The 17,069-nt window shown below is 44.6% G+C and overlaps 1 protein-coding gene across 1 annotated transcript in view; it reads right to left on the reverse strand.

Annotated features, from left to right (window-relative positions):
* Nucleotides 1–481: 481 nt before the first annotated feature.
* Nucleotides 482–17,069, reverse strand: part of PDILT (protein disulfide isomerase like, testis expressed) — a 28,401-nt gene continuing 11,813 nt past the window's right edge. Inside the window, exons 3-11 of the mRNA XM_081169573.1 lie at nucleotides 15,524–15,657; nucleotides 14,891–15,028; nucleotides 13,652–13,762; nucleotides 12,594–12,719; nucleotides 11,670–11,867; nucleotides 8,358–8,478; nucleotides 7,291–7,472; nucleotides 1,019–1,096; nucleotides 482–673 (exon numbers count right to left, since the gene is read on the reverse strand). Of these exons, the coding sequence (XP_081025699.1) occupies nucleotides 602–673; nucleotides 1,019–1,096; nucleotides 7,291–7,472; nucleotides 8,358–8,478; nucleotides 11,670–11,867; nucleotides 12,594–12,719; nucleotides 13,652–13,762; nucleotides 14,891–15,028; nucleotides 15,524–15,657 (1,160 nt within the window). The 3' untranslated portion in view covers nucleotides 482–601. The remainder of the gene's footprint in view (nucleotides 674–1,018; nucleotides 1,097–7,290; nucleotides 7,473–8,357; nucleotides 8,479–11,669; nucleotides 11,868–12,593; nucleotides 12,720–13,651; nucleotides 13,763–14,890; nucleotides 15,029–15,523; nucleotides 15,658–17,069) is intronic.

Below are 17,069 nucleotides of genomic sequence, written 5' to 3' on the forward strand. Positions count from 1 at the left end.
CCAGGCACCACTACCAAGAAGGCTCTCTGCCTGGTTCCCTGTAACCTCACTTCTCGCAGTGAGGGAACCGCCAGAAGGCCCTTGGAGCTAGACCTCAGTTTCTGGGCTGAACGATGGAGGTGGAGATGCTCTTTCAGGTATACTGGGTTGAGGCCGTTTAGGGCTTTACAGGTCAGCACCAACACTTTGAATTGTGCTCAGAAATGTATTGGGAGCCAATGTAGGTCTTTCAGGACCGGTGTTATTTAGTCTTGGTGGCCTCTCCCAGTCACCAGTCTAGCTGCCGCATTCTGGATTAATTGCAATGACAGGCAGAGTCATGTCCTGATTGGTTGGCATTAAGAAGAGAGGCAGATGGGGGCTGGCTCAGAAAAGACAGAGGTGGATAAGCCAGTTCTCCATTCTCCATCATGGGCCAATCTCCACTCCTGCTGAGAATGATCATCACTGAGCCAAAACACACACAATCAAACCTGTGCACTTCTTTCTCTCATCTTTATTTGTTTGAATACCTTCTCAAATCCCCATGATCAGGTCAAGATTCTTGTAAACAACTCTACCATCCTTCAAAAATCAATGTTATCTGTGCTTTAAGGAAAACCTACAGCTCTTCCTTTTGCACAGTTCTTTCGTTCTCCTTCTCAGGGTCTTCTTTCTTGGCTTTGGATGAGTCCTGATAAACAATCAAATAAAAAAGTAAGTTATGCAACAAAGACTCTTCATAACAAGTTAGCGTTACAAGCAGCAGCAAACTGGCCAGGCTGGACTTACAACCTGGGGGTGGGCCCATGGCCTTCTGTGAAGGACATGGGCCCCACTGGATTCAAGAAGTCTTACTTCTGAGTAGACATGCTTAGGACTGTGCTATAAGTTCTGAGCCACACATTAGCACAAGAGGTGTGGATCAGGTAATTTCACATTGTGAATCCACAAAGACAGGATTCCTCAGGCATGGGTACATGAATTCATTGTGTGCAAGACAATCCTAAAACCACCTTACCTTAAATGTATACCTTACCTTCTTTCTTGCCTTAATTTGTTCTTCTAAGAATTTAGCAAAAGCATCGAGATTGTGCTCGCCTTTGTATGGGACAACCTTTGAGGAGGAAAAAACAGGGGGGAGAGGTGAATGGAACAGTTAATTTTCTGTTATTTTGTGGACTCATAGGGCAACTTGGTATCCTTTAAGACAGATATTGGGTTGTATACTTGGAGTAGACTCATTGAAGTTAATGCACATTACTAACTTTGGTTTATGAATTTTGCTCAAGGTAGGACTTAGCTGGATACAGCCCATTGTTCCAATGCTTATGAAGGTCCCAATCCATATTGGCATTCTGCTGGCTTTTGAAGACATTTCCCTTGAACTCTCAACCTGAATCTTCTGTTTTAATTAATGGGATTGTTTTTTATTTCATATCTTGATTCAAAATGTCATCCAAGTGAATCTGAACTTAGACAAAAACCTGCTCTTTGATCTGAAGAACTACCATGAAGAAAACTGCTTACAATATCTTGAGAGGTGTCCAAATGCTTAGAGAACAGACAAAGAGACAAACAACTTTCCAAAATATATGGTAGATTATGGTGGTGGTTGTTGTTATTCAGATTTAAGTTACAGGGTAAATTTTGGTTAAACATTATGATAATTATTTTTGAAGGCAGGAGCAGTTCAATAATGAAACCAATTATTGATTGGGAAGGAGAGGGGCTCTTTTACACTAGTAATATTCAAACAGACTGGACATCTATTTGATGGGGATGCTCTCACTCTGGACTAGAGATGGGAAGGCCTGGGAAAAACCTGGGAAAATTGGGGAAGGACCAGGTCCCCCCCCCCATTTTTTCCCCTAAAGCCCCTTTTTCCGGGGAAAAATATTTAAAAAATAGTTTGATATAGTTTGAATATTCCGCACACTATTTCCCCCCCCCCCCCAATTTTTCCTGGAAAAAATGGCTTTGGGGAAAAACCTGAAAAAACCTGTAGACCTTTTATGGAGCTTAAATATTGAGGTGGACCTTAACTTTATTTGCTGTTGGTGCTAAGGGGCAAATCTGATTATTTTTTATGTTGATGGTTTCTTGCTTTTGAGGGAAAGGGGGTGGTTACCTGTTTTATTGCAAGCATAATACTTTATCTACACTGTGTTTCACACAATTTGTAAAACTACTCCACACTTAATTTCTTTTCAATTTTTCCAAAATTTCCATTTTTTTCCGGTGGGAAACGTTTTCCCCCTCATGGCTTCAAAATTTCCGGAAATTTTACATCTCTACTCTGGACTGCCTGCATCAAGCAGGAAATTGGACCCAGTGGCATACAAGTCCTGCCCCACCTTCCAAATCTGTGATTTGATTATTTTATTCCAGTGCATGGCCAATTGAGAGAACTAATGGCAACACATCCCAGCTGCTAGCCTTCTCAATTAGTATTCCTAGAGGGTGAAAACACATCAGTCCAGGAGCAATGCAAAACAAGAAAAGGAAATGCATTTATATTCCAAAAAGAACCAAATGCCCCAGGCTTCTGTAAACAGACGCATTTTTACGCCACCTAATTGCTCAGGGCTCCCTCTTTGGTTCATTAGAATCTGGGCATGCACACACAGCACCAGAGGACCTTCCTAAGAGATTAAATGAGGACAAATGTCTTTGAATGTAATTTATGTGTGGGGAATAGGGGGAGAGAGGAGGGGGGGAAATGAAAACCTGAGTAATGTCTTAATTATAAAAGAGTGCCATTGAATTGAATTACTTGGCTCCAGAGGTGATGTTCTCACTTCAGTTAGATTATCCATCCAAATGGTGGCGCACACCCATTTGTTTGATGTATTTTTTATTATTTGTGACCTCCTTTGTTGTAAGACTAATTCCATGGTTGTTGTTGTTTTTTTTGAAAAGCACAAGAGAATGGTGGGTCTGAAACATAATTGGGAAGAAGGCGCCAGAAGTTTCGGTTGCACCCAGAAACGTTTCAAGCATTGCTTGAGATATTAGTGGTGATAGGGGATTCCCTACTGAGGGGAACAGAAGCAGTGATCTGTGGGCCTGACAAGATGTCTCGGGAAGTGTGCTGTCTCCCCGGGGCTAAGATCCAAGATGTAACTGAACGACTGCAAGGAATCATAAAACCCACTGACAAATACCCCTTCCTCTTGGTTCATGTGGGAACCAATGACACTGCAAGCAATAGCCTCCAGAAGATCAAAAGAGACTACGAGGCTCTCGGCAGGAAATTGAAGCAACTAAATGCACAAATTGTCATCTCGTCTGTCCTCCCAGTTGTACGACGTGGCCCAGGGAGAGAGGGGAAAATAGTGGAAGTGAACAGCTGGCTTCGCAAATGGTGTAAACAGGAACGGTTTGGATTCTTAGATCACGGACTGCAGTTTCTTGAAGATGGACTTCTGGCAAGTGATGGGCTGCACCTCACAACGGTTGGGAGGAATGTTTTTGCCAAAAATCTCAGAAACCTCATCAGGAGGGCTTTAAACTGACTAATGTGGGGGAGGGAGACAGTGCTCCTGAAGGTAGGAGTCTATCAATTAATGAAGATGATCATCCAAATGTCATAGACCAAATGGAGCAAACAGCACGCGGACCTAGTGGTGGGAGGAAAAAATCCTTAAATAAGAGACACGGGGGAATGATTAATGGACTTCAATGTCTGTACACTAATGCGCAAAGCATGGGAAATAAACAAGATGAGCTTGAGCTCTTGGTACAGCAAACTAAATATGACATAATAGGCATCACTGAAACCTGGTGGGATAAGTCCCACGATTGGAATGTAATAATGGGGGGATACAATCTATTTCAGAGAAACAGACCAGACAAGAAAGGAGGAGGAGTGGCGTTATATGTCAGGGATGTGTATACCTGTGAAGAGATCCAAGATTTAGAACCTCAAAGCCAATGTGAGAGCATTTGGGTCAAAATTAAGGGAGAGAAGAATAACAGAGACCTCATTGTGGGAGTTTACTATAGATCCCCAAGCCAAACGGAGGACATAGATGATGCCTTCCTGGAACAGATGGCCAAGCATGCAAAAGGAAGGGAGATAGTAGTAATGGGGGACTTCAACTACCCGGATATTTGTTGGACGTCAAACTCAGCCAAGAGCATAAGGTCAAACAGATTCCTCACTGGCCTTGCAGACAACTTCATTGTCCAGAAAGTGGGAGAAGCAACAAGAGGAACAGCCATTTTAGATCTGGTCCTAACCAATGTTGATGACCTGGTTAGTGGGGTAGAAGTGGAAGGATCATTAGGCGCGAGTGATCATGCTCTTCTGAAGTTTACTATACAGCGGAAAGGAGCAGCCAAGCATACTAGGACTCAATTTCTTGACTTTAAGAAAGCCGACTTCATAAAACTTAGGGAAGTGCTGGGTGAGATCCCATGGACAGCAATACTAAAAGGAAAGGGAGTTCATGATGGCTGGGAGTTTGTTAAGAGGGAGATAGTAAAAGCACAACGTCAGGCAATACCAATGAGACGGAAACATGGAAGGTGCCTAAAGAAGCCAGGGTGGCTATCTAAAGAACTTTTAACTGAATTAAGATTAAAAAAGGATGTGTACAAAAAATGGAAAAGGGGGGAAACCACCAAAGAGGAATTCAAACAAATAGCCAGCACGTGTAGACACAAAGTCAGAAAAGCTAAAGCACAGAATGAACTCAGGCTTGCTAGAGAGGTTAAAAGCAACAAAAAAGGCTTTTATGGGTATGTTCGTAGCAAAAGGAAGAACAAAGAAACAGTGGGGTCACTCAGAGGAGAAGATGGTGAAATGCAAACAGGGGACACAGAAAGGGCTGAACTCCTCAATGCCTTCTTTGCCTCAGTCTTCTCCGATAAAGAAAACAATGCCCGACCTGAAGAATTTGGAGCAAATGATTCAGCAGAGGAAACACAGCCCAGAATAACTAAGGAGACAGTACAAGAATATTTGGCTAGTTTAGATGTATTCAAGTCTCCAGGGCCAGATGAACTGCATCCAAGAGTATTAAAAGAACTGGCAGATGTGATCTCAGAACCACTGGCAGTCATCTTTGAGAATTCCTGGAGAACAGGCGAAGTCCCGGCAGACTGGAGGAGGGCAAATGTTGTCCCTATTTTCAAAAAGGGGAAAAGAGAGGACCCAAATAATTACCGCCCAGTCAGTCTGACATCAATAGCAGGGAAGATTCTGGAGCAGATCATTAAGCAAACAGTCTGTGAGCACCTAGAAAGGAATGCTGTGATCACCAATAGTCAGCATGGATTTCTGAAAAATAAGTCATGTCAGACTAACCTGATCTCATTTTTTGACAGAATTACAAGCCTGGTAGATGAAGGGAACTCAGTGGATATAGCCTATCTTGATTTCAGCAAGGCATTTGACAAGGTGCCCCATGATATTCTTGTAAAGAAGCTGGTAAAATGCGGTCTTGACTCTGCTACCACTCAGTGGATTTGTAACTGGCTGACTGACCGAACCCAAAGGGTGCTCATCAATGGTTCCTCTTCATCCTGGAGAAGAGTGACTAGTGGGGTGCCACAGGGTTCTGTCTTGGGCCCGGTCTTATTTAACATCTTTATCAACGACTTGGATGATGGACTCAAGGGCATCCTGATCAAATTTGCAGATGACACCAAACTGGGAGGGGTGGCTAACACCCCAGAGGACAGGATCACACTTCAAAACGACCTTGACAGATTAGAGAACTGGGCAAAAACAAACAAAATGAATTTTAACAGGGAGAAATGTAAAGTATTGCACTTGGGCAAAAAAAATGAGAGGCACAAATACAAGATGGGTGACACCTGGCTTGAGAGCAGTACATGTGAAAAGGATCTAGGAGTCTTGGTTGACCACAAACTTGACATGAGCCAACAGTGTGACGCGGCAGCTAAAAAAGCCAATGCAATCCTGGGCTGCATCAATAGGAGTATAGCATCTAGATCAAGGGAAGTAATAGTGCCACTGTATTCTGCTCTGGTCAGACCACACCTGGAGTACTGTGTCCAGTTCTGGGCACCACAATTCAAGAAGGACACTGACAAACTGGAACGTGTCCAGAGGAGGGCAACCAAAATGGTCAAAGGCCTGGAAACGATGCCTTATGAGGAACGGCTAAGGGAGCTGGGCATGTTTAGCCTGGAGAAGAGAAGGTTAAGGGGTGATATGATAGCCATGTTCAAATATATAAAAGGATGTCACATAGAGGAGGGAGATAGGTTGTTTTCTGCTGCTCCAGAGAAGCGGACACGGAGCAATGGATCCAAACTACAAGAAAGAAGATTCCACCTAAACATTAGGAAGAACTTCCTGACAGTAAGAGCTGTTCGACAGTGGAATTTGCTGCCAAGGAGTGTGGTGGAGTCTCCTACTTTGGAGGTCTTTAAGCAGAGGCTTGACAACCATATGTCAGGAGTGCTCTGATGGTGTTTCCTGCTTGGCAGGGGGTTGGATTCGATGGCCCTTGTGGTCTCTTCCAACTCTATGATTCTATGATTCTATGATTCTATGATTCTAAGTGCCCGTTCAGATGTGAGGGAATGCTGAATTCATTTCCTGAATATAATGCTAGTGCTTCTGTCCTGTTTCCTAATGCTTTTCACATTGCAATACCTGTTGCATTATGGAACTGTAGCTTTTTGACTGATCTGCCAGCTAAATTTAATTCACACCAGTGGGTGTGCTCTGAATAGGGCTGCCAAACTGTGAAAATCCAGACAGAGAAGTTGTTGTTGAAGAAGAAGAAGAAGAGTTTGGATTTGATATCTAAGGAGTCTCAAAGCGGCTAACAATCTCCTTTCCCTTCCTCCCCCACAACAAACACTCTGTGAGGTGAGTGAGGCTGAGAGACTTCAGAGAGAAGTGTGACTAGCCCAAGGTCACCCAGCAGCTGCATGTGGAGGAGCGGAGACACGAACCCGGTTCACCAGATTACGAGTCCACCGCTCTTAACCACTACACCACACTGGTGAGCTTTGACATGGGTTGACATGGATTTTCCCGGACAATAGTATTCCAGATATTTCCAGGAAATTCCAGACATATGGCAACCCTAGCTCTGACACACCCGCAAATGTAATTGGAAAGTGTTGCTACTCCCCTATCTTTCTGCAGATGTGTGTGTCTGTTTCTGCATGATTCACGCATGATAACAGCAAGAAATGTAGTTTTCCTTTGCTTATGAGTCCACAGAACACCCCTGCTTGCTGCTAGAATTGCATCCCCCCCTCCTATTTCATCAGAAGACATCCATTACCCATAAGTACCCAGGAGGGTGGAAAACATCTCACCTCCGTTTCAGATCCTGCAGGAAAGTACCTGAAGAACGGGTACCGTTCCAGGTTGATTAACAGAATGTCATTTGCCGTGAAGTCTATTTTGGCAATGACAACGTTTTTCCGGCTTTCATACAACTTGCCAAATTCGTCCCATACAGGTAGCAGTTTTTGGCAGTCGCGAGACCAGGGTGCATCTGGGATAGAAAACCAAGAATATGCCATTTCAAAATAAATAAATAGTGACGGTCCTGGAACTTATAACACCTTCTAATGGTGTAGTCAGCTAGTGAGTGCTGACAGAACTGTAGCCAAAGTTAGACTAAAGGTAAAGGTAAAGGGGCCCCTGATCATTAGGTCCAGTCATGGCCGACTCTGGGGTTGTGGCGCTCATCTCACTTTATTGGCCAAGGGAGCCGGCGTACAGCTTCCGGATCATGTGGCCAGCATGACTAAGCCGATTCTGGTGAAACCAGAGCAGCTCACAGAAACGCCTTTTACCTTCCTGCCAGAGCGGTACCTATTTATCTACTTGCACTTTGACGTGCTTTAAAACTGCTAGGTTGGCAGAAGCAGGGGCCAAACAATGGGAGCTCACCCCGTCGTGGGGATTTGAACCGCCGACCTTCTGATCGGCAAGTCCTAGGCTCTGGGGTTTAACTCACAGCGCCACCCACGAAGTTAGACTACTGAGAAACAAAAGAGAGGTATTGGGATGCACTGGCAAGTTTTTTAAAAAAAATTTAAAAAAACTTTCAAAGGGGAATCCTGGGAACTGTAGTTTGCTAAAGGTGCTGGGATTGTAGCTCTGTGAGGTCAGCAGCCTAAACAAATTACAATTCCCAGGATCCTCCATGACTGTTAAAGTGGTCCAAGTGTGCATGAAATGTGCGCTATGGGAGTGAAAACTGTTTCCGCTGCAGGCAAGTTTAAACTAGCAGCATTTGCTTGAACGTCACACGCCAACTCCATATCAGCTCAGTGTGCCACTCTGCTGCTGTCTTCAATCAAATCAAGTAATTCTTTCCCTGTGAGAGCTCATCCACCACAGTCTCCTCTTCAGAAGCGCAAGTGATACTCACAGAACAGGACAAACACGTGGTTCTTCTTATTAAATACAACCCGGTCAAAGTTGCTCCCAACCAGTACTTTCACCGGCTTCTTATCCCAGCCTTCTTGGATTTCCTCGCTGGATTTATGTGGCTAATAAGGGGGAAAGAGATAAGGATGGATGTCAACAGGGGCTCATCTTTGAAGCTGTGCTGGGTGGTTAAGTGGCTCTCTTTGCTAAAAGTCCTTGGTGAGGCTTATCTGGCTGGCCACATGTTCCCTTTCACTTTAATTACCAGCTGTCTGTTTTGTCCCATAGCAGGAGAGCAGAACTACTCACTACAGTAGAGCAATTTGTCAAAATCTCAGGGACACAGGATGATACTTTATACCGAGTCAAGCCATGGGTCCATCTATAGCAGCGGTTCTCAACCTGTGGTTCCCCAGATGTTGTTGGACTACAACTCCCATCATCCCTGAGCTCTGGCCTTGCTAACTAGGGGTGATGGGAGTTGTAGTTCAACAACATCTGGGTCCCACAGGTTGAGAAAGGCTGACCTATAGTATTTCAGGCAGAGGACATTCCCAGACTTACTGGGAGATACCGAGGACTCGCCCTGAGACCATCTGTATACAAAATAGATGCTCTATCACTCCATGGCACTTGGTGAAATTCTGAGTCGACCTTCGCTCCATCTAGTCCAGTATTGTCTACCCTGACTAGCAGCAGCTCACCAGGGTTTCAGGCAGAGTTCTCTCCAAGCTCTCCCTGGAGATGGTAGGGATTGAATCTGGGGATTGAACCTCTGCATACAAGACTAATATTCAGCTACTGAGCTATGTCCCTTCCTTGTTGTAAGGCACCTTCCCCAACCATGTACGGAATAGGGAGTGGATTTCCTTCTACTCTGTTCCCTCAACATCTTCTGATTCAATATGTCTGGCATCCCACTCATCTTAAACAAAAATGCACTATACAATGCAGTCACAGCAAAGAACAAAGCATCAAAACCATGGCGTCAATTTACATGGTTTTAAAACACTGGTTTTAAAACAAAGTAGAGACATCACCTTGCCGACAAAGGTCCGTATAGTAAAAGCTATGGTTTTCCCAGTAGTGATGTATGGAAGTGAGAGCTGGACCATAAAGAAGGCTGATCACCGAAGAATTGATGCTTTTGAATTACGGTGCTGGAGGAGACTCTTGAGAGTCCCATGGACTGCAAGAAGATCAAACCTCTCCATTCTGAAGGAAATCAGCCCTGAGTGCTCACTGGAAGGATAGATCGTGAAGCTGAGGCTCCAATACTTTGGCCACCTCATGAGAAGAAGAAGATGGAGGGCAGAAGGAGAAGGGGACGGCAGAGGATGAGATGGTTGGATAGTGTTCTCGAAGCTACCAGCATGAGTTTGACCAAACTGCGGGAGGCAGTGGAAGACAGAAGTGCCTGGCGTTCTCTGGTCCAGGGGGTCACAAAGAGTCGGAGACGACTAAACGACTAAACAGCAACAACAACAACAAAACATTGGCAGGCCATACAGGTTCTTCATAGAAAGGTTTGTGAGGCTGGTGGAAGAACTTTACTTTCTTTCCCTCTTACATATGAAAAAAGGGGAAACAAGGTTTCATCAAAGGTATTTTCTTTTATAACCCCATCTGCAATTCTTCTGAGCCCAGTTAGTCGTTCTGAACTAGCAATATCCCAAATATTATTGAACCATGTCTCCACCTGGGATTCCACCTGGCATTCCATGCATCTCGAACTCTGGCTGAGGATTTATATAGTTCCTTATCAAGATTTATATACCACTTCATCAAAATATATAGGCAGTTCACATAACGTGGCATGCAATATTGATTAAAAAGAGCAAAAGCAAGACAGACTTTAAAAACAGCAGACATAATAAAATGATCAAGACAGAGATAAACTCAGCAGATATTAAAGACAAATGTACATATTAAAAGTACATGTCTGGAAAAGGCTTGTTACGTGGCAAGGTCCCGACTCCCCCCCCCCCCCGGTTGAATAAAGACACTTGACGGCAGTATTTTAGGTTAATGGGCTAAAAAAGGCCACAATTTTATTGGTTACATATTGTGAGCGGTATTGGCTTAGGCATTGGACCTAACCATATCTGACTCCTGCCCATCTGCAGGGAGTCCGGGAAGGGTTAACCACCAACAGGGGGAGTCCTGCGGCTGCACATCAACTAGGAGCTCCCCCAGGGTCACCAATAGGGGTCGTGCCTTAGGCCCTAGCCTCTCCAGGCTTCGGACAGGGCAACGCCTCCAGAATCCTTCAATGGAATACCCTTCAATGTGCGGGGGAGGTGATGGCGCTACCTCCCCTCCCCTCTTCTCCAGCAATATTCCAATGCCTAACCACCAAACCTTACAAAGTTGTGATGATTTGCTATGAGGTAGGAGAAAACCAAGTAGCTGGTGCCAATTTGCCAAGTCGAAAAGTCTTACCAGGCTCCTCAACAGCGACCAACCAAAGTCCATAGCAAGGTCAAAAGAGATGACAAAATCTAAAGGGTGGGAGGGTGGGAAAACCGGAGCAGCTGGAAGCACGAAAAGGGAAGAGCTTCCTACTGTGTCCTGCTTAAATCAAGCAGGCCACACCCCCAGACAAATCAGATTGGTCGTCTGGGCAGTGACACAAATGGGAATCTCCCCAATCACGCAGGGCTGACCACACCCCTGCGCACATGAAGGGGTCGTGAGTGCCCGCAACCCCACCTCCTCCTTAAGGCGGAAGTGGCTTTGAAACCTACCAACCAACCAACAACAGCATTTTTTAAAAAGAAGTAAGGCAACTCTGAAGGAAACTGCAAAGAAAAAATACCAGACTATAGCTAAAAGACAGCAGGGTTTAGTGCAATGGTGGGGCACTGTTTTGGCTCCACAAACCAAATCCTTATCAGGATCAGCCTCGTGGGCCAAATTTGACATGGCACTATTATTGCTGGTGGGTGAATGCCTGGGAACCACAGCACAAAGGGCATTGCTAGCCCTACACTCAGTGCTGTAGGGAGCGTTGATCATAGGGTTGGCGAAGCATTTTCTCCCCAGGTGGGTGATAGAGAAAAAAGCCTGCATTTTACAGGCTCCCTTTGGCTGCCAGCCAAAGAACCCACTGATCATCAGCTGCCATCAGCATTACAATTTCTAGAGTGGTTTAACTTAAACTATACATGCACATTAATAAAACACAGCAAAAAAAGCAATTGATGCACTTGTGAGGCTCAATAGGAGCCAGACCAATGAAACCGACAAATTGTTTGCCATGGTATACCAAATGAAAAGCGTGACCCTGATTGCTTCCATCCCAAAAGCTCACCTTTGCTTTTCCTTCTAAGTAGTTGCGGCAGAAGTGTCGTATATTCTCCGGGGTCACTTCATCTGCAGGCATCTTGTACTTGACATTACTTGTCAAGTTCAGGATTTGAACAGAAGGGACTTCTACCTCTGTTACCCGGAAGTACTCAATCACACGGCCATTTCTGGTTTCATCAGTATCCACAAAGATGAACATAATCTGAAGAATGAAAGAAGCAAGAAATATATCTACCCCCCCTTACATCCCAGAACAGTTTCCCACCTTGGGCCCCCAGATATTGTTCTGATTATAACTCCCATCATCCCTGACCATTGGCTATGCTGTCTGGGGACAGTGGGCCTTGTAACAGCATTTGGGGCCTCAAAATGGCTGTCCTAGACGGTGCTTGAAGACTGATTTTTATTTTATTTTATTTTATAACTGCTCTGTGACCCTCAAGTGAAAGGCAGTATAGAAATTCAAATAACAATAACAATAATTTATTTATTTATTTCATAAAAATATACTGTTTGATTGTATAAAAAACTTTAACATGCATATTTAAAATGATATCTTTATGGATGCTTTTTGTCATATATTTCCTTGATATATTTGTATGAAAGTGCAAGTTATAAATGTGTAAATAAATGAATAAAATATCTACCACAGGGAACCAAGCAGAGGGCCTTCTCAGTAGTGGCACCCGCCCTGTGGAACAACCTCCTGTCAGATGTCAAACCTTTAAACAACTATATGACTGGGGTTATTTCTCATATTGCACAGCTGCTCACCCCCAGTCCGTCACTTACTGACTGCCTTTGGAACTGCATTTGAACCTAGGCTTGCGAGACGATCCCAGGAAAGCAAACATCTACAATGTCCTCAGCACTCTGACATCCAATATTTGCAATCCAGGAGAACTCCAGAAAGCGACATTATACTAACCTTCCCTCTGAATTCCGAGGCAGCAGATGTATAATTGTCATAAGCTGAGCCAAACATGTCAGCGCTCTTGGCCATGAAGAGAACGATGTGATTTTCAACGGGCACGTCAAAAATCTTCACAGATGTCTGGAAAACAAAACATCAGAGCTCTCTCACAGAAGCCTGGCAACGAAGGTCACAATCCAGAAAGAGACTGAGGGTTGTAGTCAGCTAAGCCCTACTTAGAGTAGACCTGATGAAATGAATGAACCTGACTTCTTTACTGCCCCGTTCAGAGACGACAAGTCTGTGGGACCATTTCAAAGTTTCTTGTTGGAGATATTCTAGTACAGTGGTACCTTGGGTTACATATACTTCAGGTTACATACGCTTCAGGTTACAGACTCCGCTAACCCAGAAATAGTACCTCAGGTTAAGAAATTTGCTTCAGGATGAGAACAGAAATCATGCTCCGGCGGCGTGGCAGCAGCAGCAGGCCCCATTAGCTAAAGTGGTGCTTCAGGTTAAGAACAGTTTCAGGTTAAGAACGGACCTCCGGAACAAATTAAGTACTTAACCCGAGGTACCACTGCAATTGGGAGCTGGAGCATTTACTAGGAGAGGGAGATAGAAGCAGCTCACATCCCTGCTGTAGAGAATACAGTGGTACCTCAGGTTATATACGCTTCAGGTTACATACGCTTCAGGTTACAGACTCTGCTAACCCAGAAATAGTACCTTGGGTTAAGAACTTTGCTTCAGGATGAGAACAGAAATCGCGGCGGCAGCAGGAGGCCCCATTACGTAAGTGGTGCTTCAGGTTAAGAACAGTTTCAGGTTAAGAACGGACCTCCAGAATGAATTAAGTTCTTAACCCGAGGTACCACTGTATTGAGCTGAGCAGAGAAGTCTGGGCTATTAGGGCAAATGGGGCACAGACCCACTCATCTCAGTGTACCGTCAGTCATAGAGAATGGCCCCGGATCATCCAGGGAGCCTAATGATCGAGTGGAGACCCAAACTCAGGTCTCCCCAGTCCTAATCGGAGACTCCAATCACTCAGGCAGCACCAAACTCACCTCAAGATTATACTCTATGACTAAATCCATGGTGAATGTTTTTATTAATCCAGTAAGGTCCACTTTGTTCAGTTTGCCTTCTTCAGACGCTTCATTATGAACGGGCTTTCCCTGGAGCAGAAGAAATATTCAATTTAACAATAAAGCAGGCCACATTCCCTGTTAACATTCACATGGGGAGGGCGAATCGGTGGATTCAGTTCCTGCCTTGTGCCTTTCGAGAAATGATGTTTGAAAAATGGCTGCCCTCCTGTGGCGCAATGAGTCAGTGTGTCTGGCTGCTAACCAGAAGGTTGATGGTTCGAGTCCACCCAGGGATGGCTGGGGCTAGGATTCCTGCATTGCAGGGGGCTGGACTAGATGACCCTTGGGATCCCTTCCAACTCTACAGTTCTATGATAAAGCAGCCTTCTCTAACCATCTGCTTTGTGTGCAGAAGGTCCCAGTTTTAATCCTTGGCCTCTTCAGCTGGGGCTTGGAATATCCCATGTCTGAAGCCCTAGGGTGTCCTGGACTACAATGTCCATCAAACACAGTCATCTCATTTTTTGAAAGAGCCGCAACATTTTTCCATCGGTCAAAGCATAATGGCTGTGTTTAATCACATGACAGATAGCAGTGGCCGTTTCCACTAATGTGAAAAAGTTGCACTGCTCTCATTTTATCCAGCTATTTAGTTGAAACATTTCACTCCAGCAAAGAAAAAGGCTCTGTGAGTAGATCACAAAATATCACCCCAGGCTTCAAATATAAAAGACATAGCACAAAAGGAAAGGAAATTGGGAGTTTGAAGGAAAACAACAAGTCCAGACACTAAGACCATAATGGAGTTCTTGTAACAAGCAGTTGGAAGGAATAAGAAGAAGAAGAGTTTGGATTTGATATCCCGCTTTATCACTACCCGAAGGAGTCTCAAAGCGGCTAACAATCTCCTTTCCCTTCCTCCCCCACAATAAACACTTTGTGAGGTGAGTGGGGCTGAGAGACTTCAGAGAAGTGTGACTGGCCCAAGGTCACCCTGCAGCTGCATGTGGAGGAGCGAGGAAGTGAACCCAGTTCACCAGATTATGAGTCCACTGCTCTTAATCACTACACCACATTGTTCAAGGAGAGGAGAGCCAACAGCTGCTGGCCTGTCCCTGTTCCCTTACAGCTTTTTATACATATCATGTATTTCTGCACTGTTTCTGCTACATAAGGATCCCACTGGAGAATGAGTTTAACACGTGTTAATAATACCTTTTGGAACACAACCACCATGTCTTCTCTGATGCCAAAGTCAGCAAAAACCTCTTCGCTGGCTGTTACTCCAAACAGAAGTTCAGTGACATCTCTTGCAGAATCATAGAAAACCTCCACAGCTCCACCTTGAAGGCTCTGTATATGGGGGGGGGGGACATAAGAGAAGCCCTGCTGGGTCAGTCCAGTGGCCTATCTACTACAGCATCCTGTTCCCACATTGGCCAACCAGGTGTGTGTAGGAAACCCACAAGAGCCCTCTGTCCAGCAACTGGTATTCAGAAGCATTTCTGCCTTTGACTGTGGAAGCAGAGTATCACCATCACGGTTCATAGCCACTGATAGCCCCATCTTTCATGAATTTGTCTAAGCCTCCCTTAAAATCATCTAAGGGTTGCACATCAACAAGAGGACTCGACAGGCAACTCAGGGATGAATTTGCACGCAGGCTCAGTCAGCTGCAGTTTAGGACCTCAGATGTTATGTGTTTGTTTGTTTTGCTAAATTTCATGGTACTCCAGGTGGGGTCTGACCAAGGTACTGTTACTTCCCTTGGTCTGAACACTACAGCCTGGAATTGCATTAGCTCTTTTTGCTGCTGCATCACATTAATTCCCATCCACAATAGTTTACCTTAAAAAAGCCAATCACCACCAAATCATCAGAGTCTATGAAGGTTTTGGCCTGGTCTGTGCTATTAAGAAGTACAGTACTGAGTCCTATTTGTCTCCTGACCCATGTAATGAAGGCAGAAGCTTCTCTAACTCCTGTTAAAAAGAGAAGAAAAGAAGAAGAATCAACAGGTTTATCAGCAGGAACAATACAATTACCAGAATCTTTAAACAATCAATCCCTCTTTCCCACAGGACACTAGTAAATGTAGTTCTGTGAGGTGAATAGTGGATCTCCTTATAATCCTCAGCACCCTTCACAAACTACAATTCCCAGGATTCTTTGGGGCAGTCACGGCTGTTTAAAGTGGCATGTGAGTGCTTTAAATGTGTGGTCCAGATGGGGCCCAATGCCCCACATGTCCCGACTTGCCCTTTCACACATCCAAACAGAGCACTTTAAGAGAGTTTAACTGAGGAGTGGGGAACCTCAGACCAGGAGTCTGAATGCGGCCCTAAAGATCGCTCTATCTGACCCTCAGCATTGTCCCACCTCTCACAAGGGTGCAAAACAGGACCTGAGTGTTTTTGCCTGGCTGGAATATGTCACTGAACTGTAACAGTGCCTGTTGGTTGCCTGGATGGAAGATAGGGAGAGAGGGGTGTAGAATTGAGTCTAAATGTAAATATTCACATTCACTGCTCCGCCCACTTTTAACTCTGACTCCTCCCACCACTGGCATGGCATGTGTCCCACAGAAGATTGCCCAGAAGGAAACGTGATCCTTGGGCTGAAATAGGTTCCCCATTCCTGGCTTAACTAATGCACAATTGTGCCTTTCCTGTGTAATTGGATGTGCTGCCAATTAGTTGCCTAATCACCAGCTTTCGCGTCTGTTCAGGTTTGTTCAGGTCAAGCCACTCTCCTTTTTATTATTATTACTTAAAGAAAACCCTGAAAAGAGCACGTCCTGATGTGATTTACATGGCAAATCTGGAAAACACCGTTTAGCCCAACCCTGCACAAAATATCGACTAGCAATTTAATCCAGAATGATTTCGGGATCATTCCACAGCTTATTGAGCAGTCTGCCTAATTGAATTAGGTATCAGAAGCAAAACCTGTATGTTTTCCCGCTAAACAAAAGGGGAAATAAAAAGGTGCTGAGAAGCGGTACATGAGCTGTTCAGTCCTGAAGCTGAGCTTTCCCCAGTGGGAAGGGATCCAAAGTTTTAACTCCTGAAAATCCATCTGCTTAAGTTGAAAGCGGTTGTGGCATTTACCTCCTAGGTGGGTCATTAGGAAAGGGTTAAATGAGTGAGAATGTGATTGGCCAGTGGGAATGCAAGGGGGGAGTAAAAGTTAGAGTGGGAGGTTTTGAAAGTCAGTTGAGGTTTCAGAGTTGAAGAGGGAAGGATTAGGTGTGGGTTGGTAGAGTTGTATTGTGAGAGAGTGAGAGGAATTGTTAGGTGGAGTCAGATAGATAGTTGGGGATAATCAGTTTGAAGTTGTTAGGAACTAAGATTAAGAAACTGTCAAGAAAAACTAACTGAAACCACAAGCTTGT

Source organism: Podarcis bocagei (genome assembly GCF_964188305.1).
Source record: "Podarcis bocagei genome assembly, chromosome: 14".
NCBI classification, from domain to species: Eukaryota; Metazoa; Chordata; class Lepidosauria; order Squamata; family Lacertidae; genus Podarcis; species Podarcis bocagei.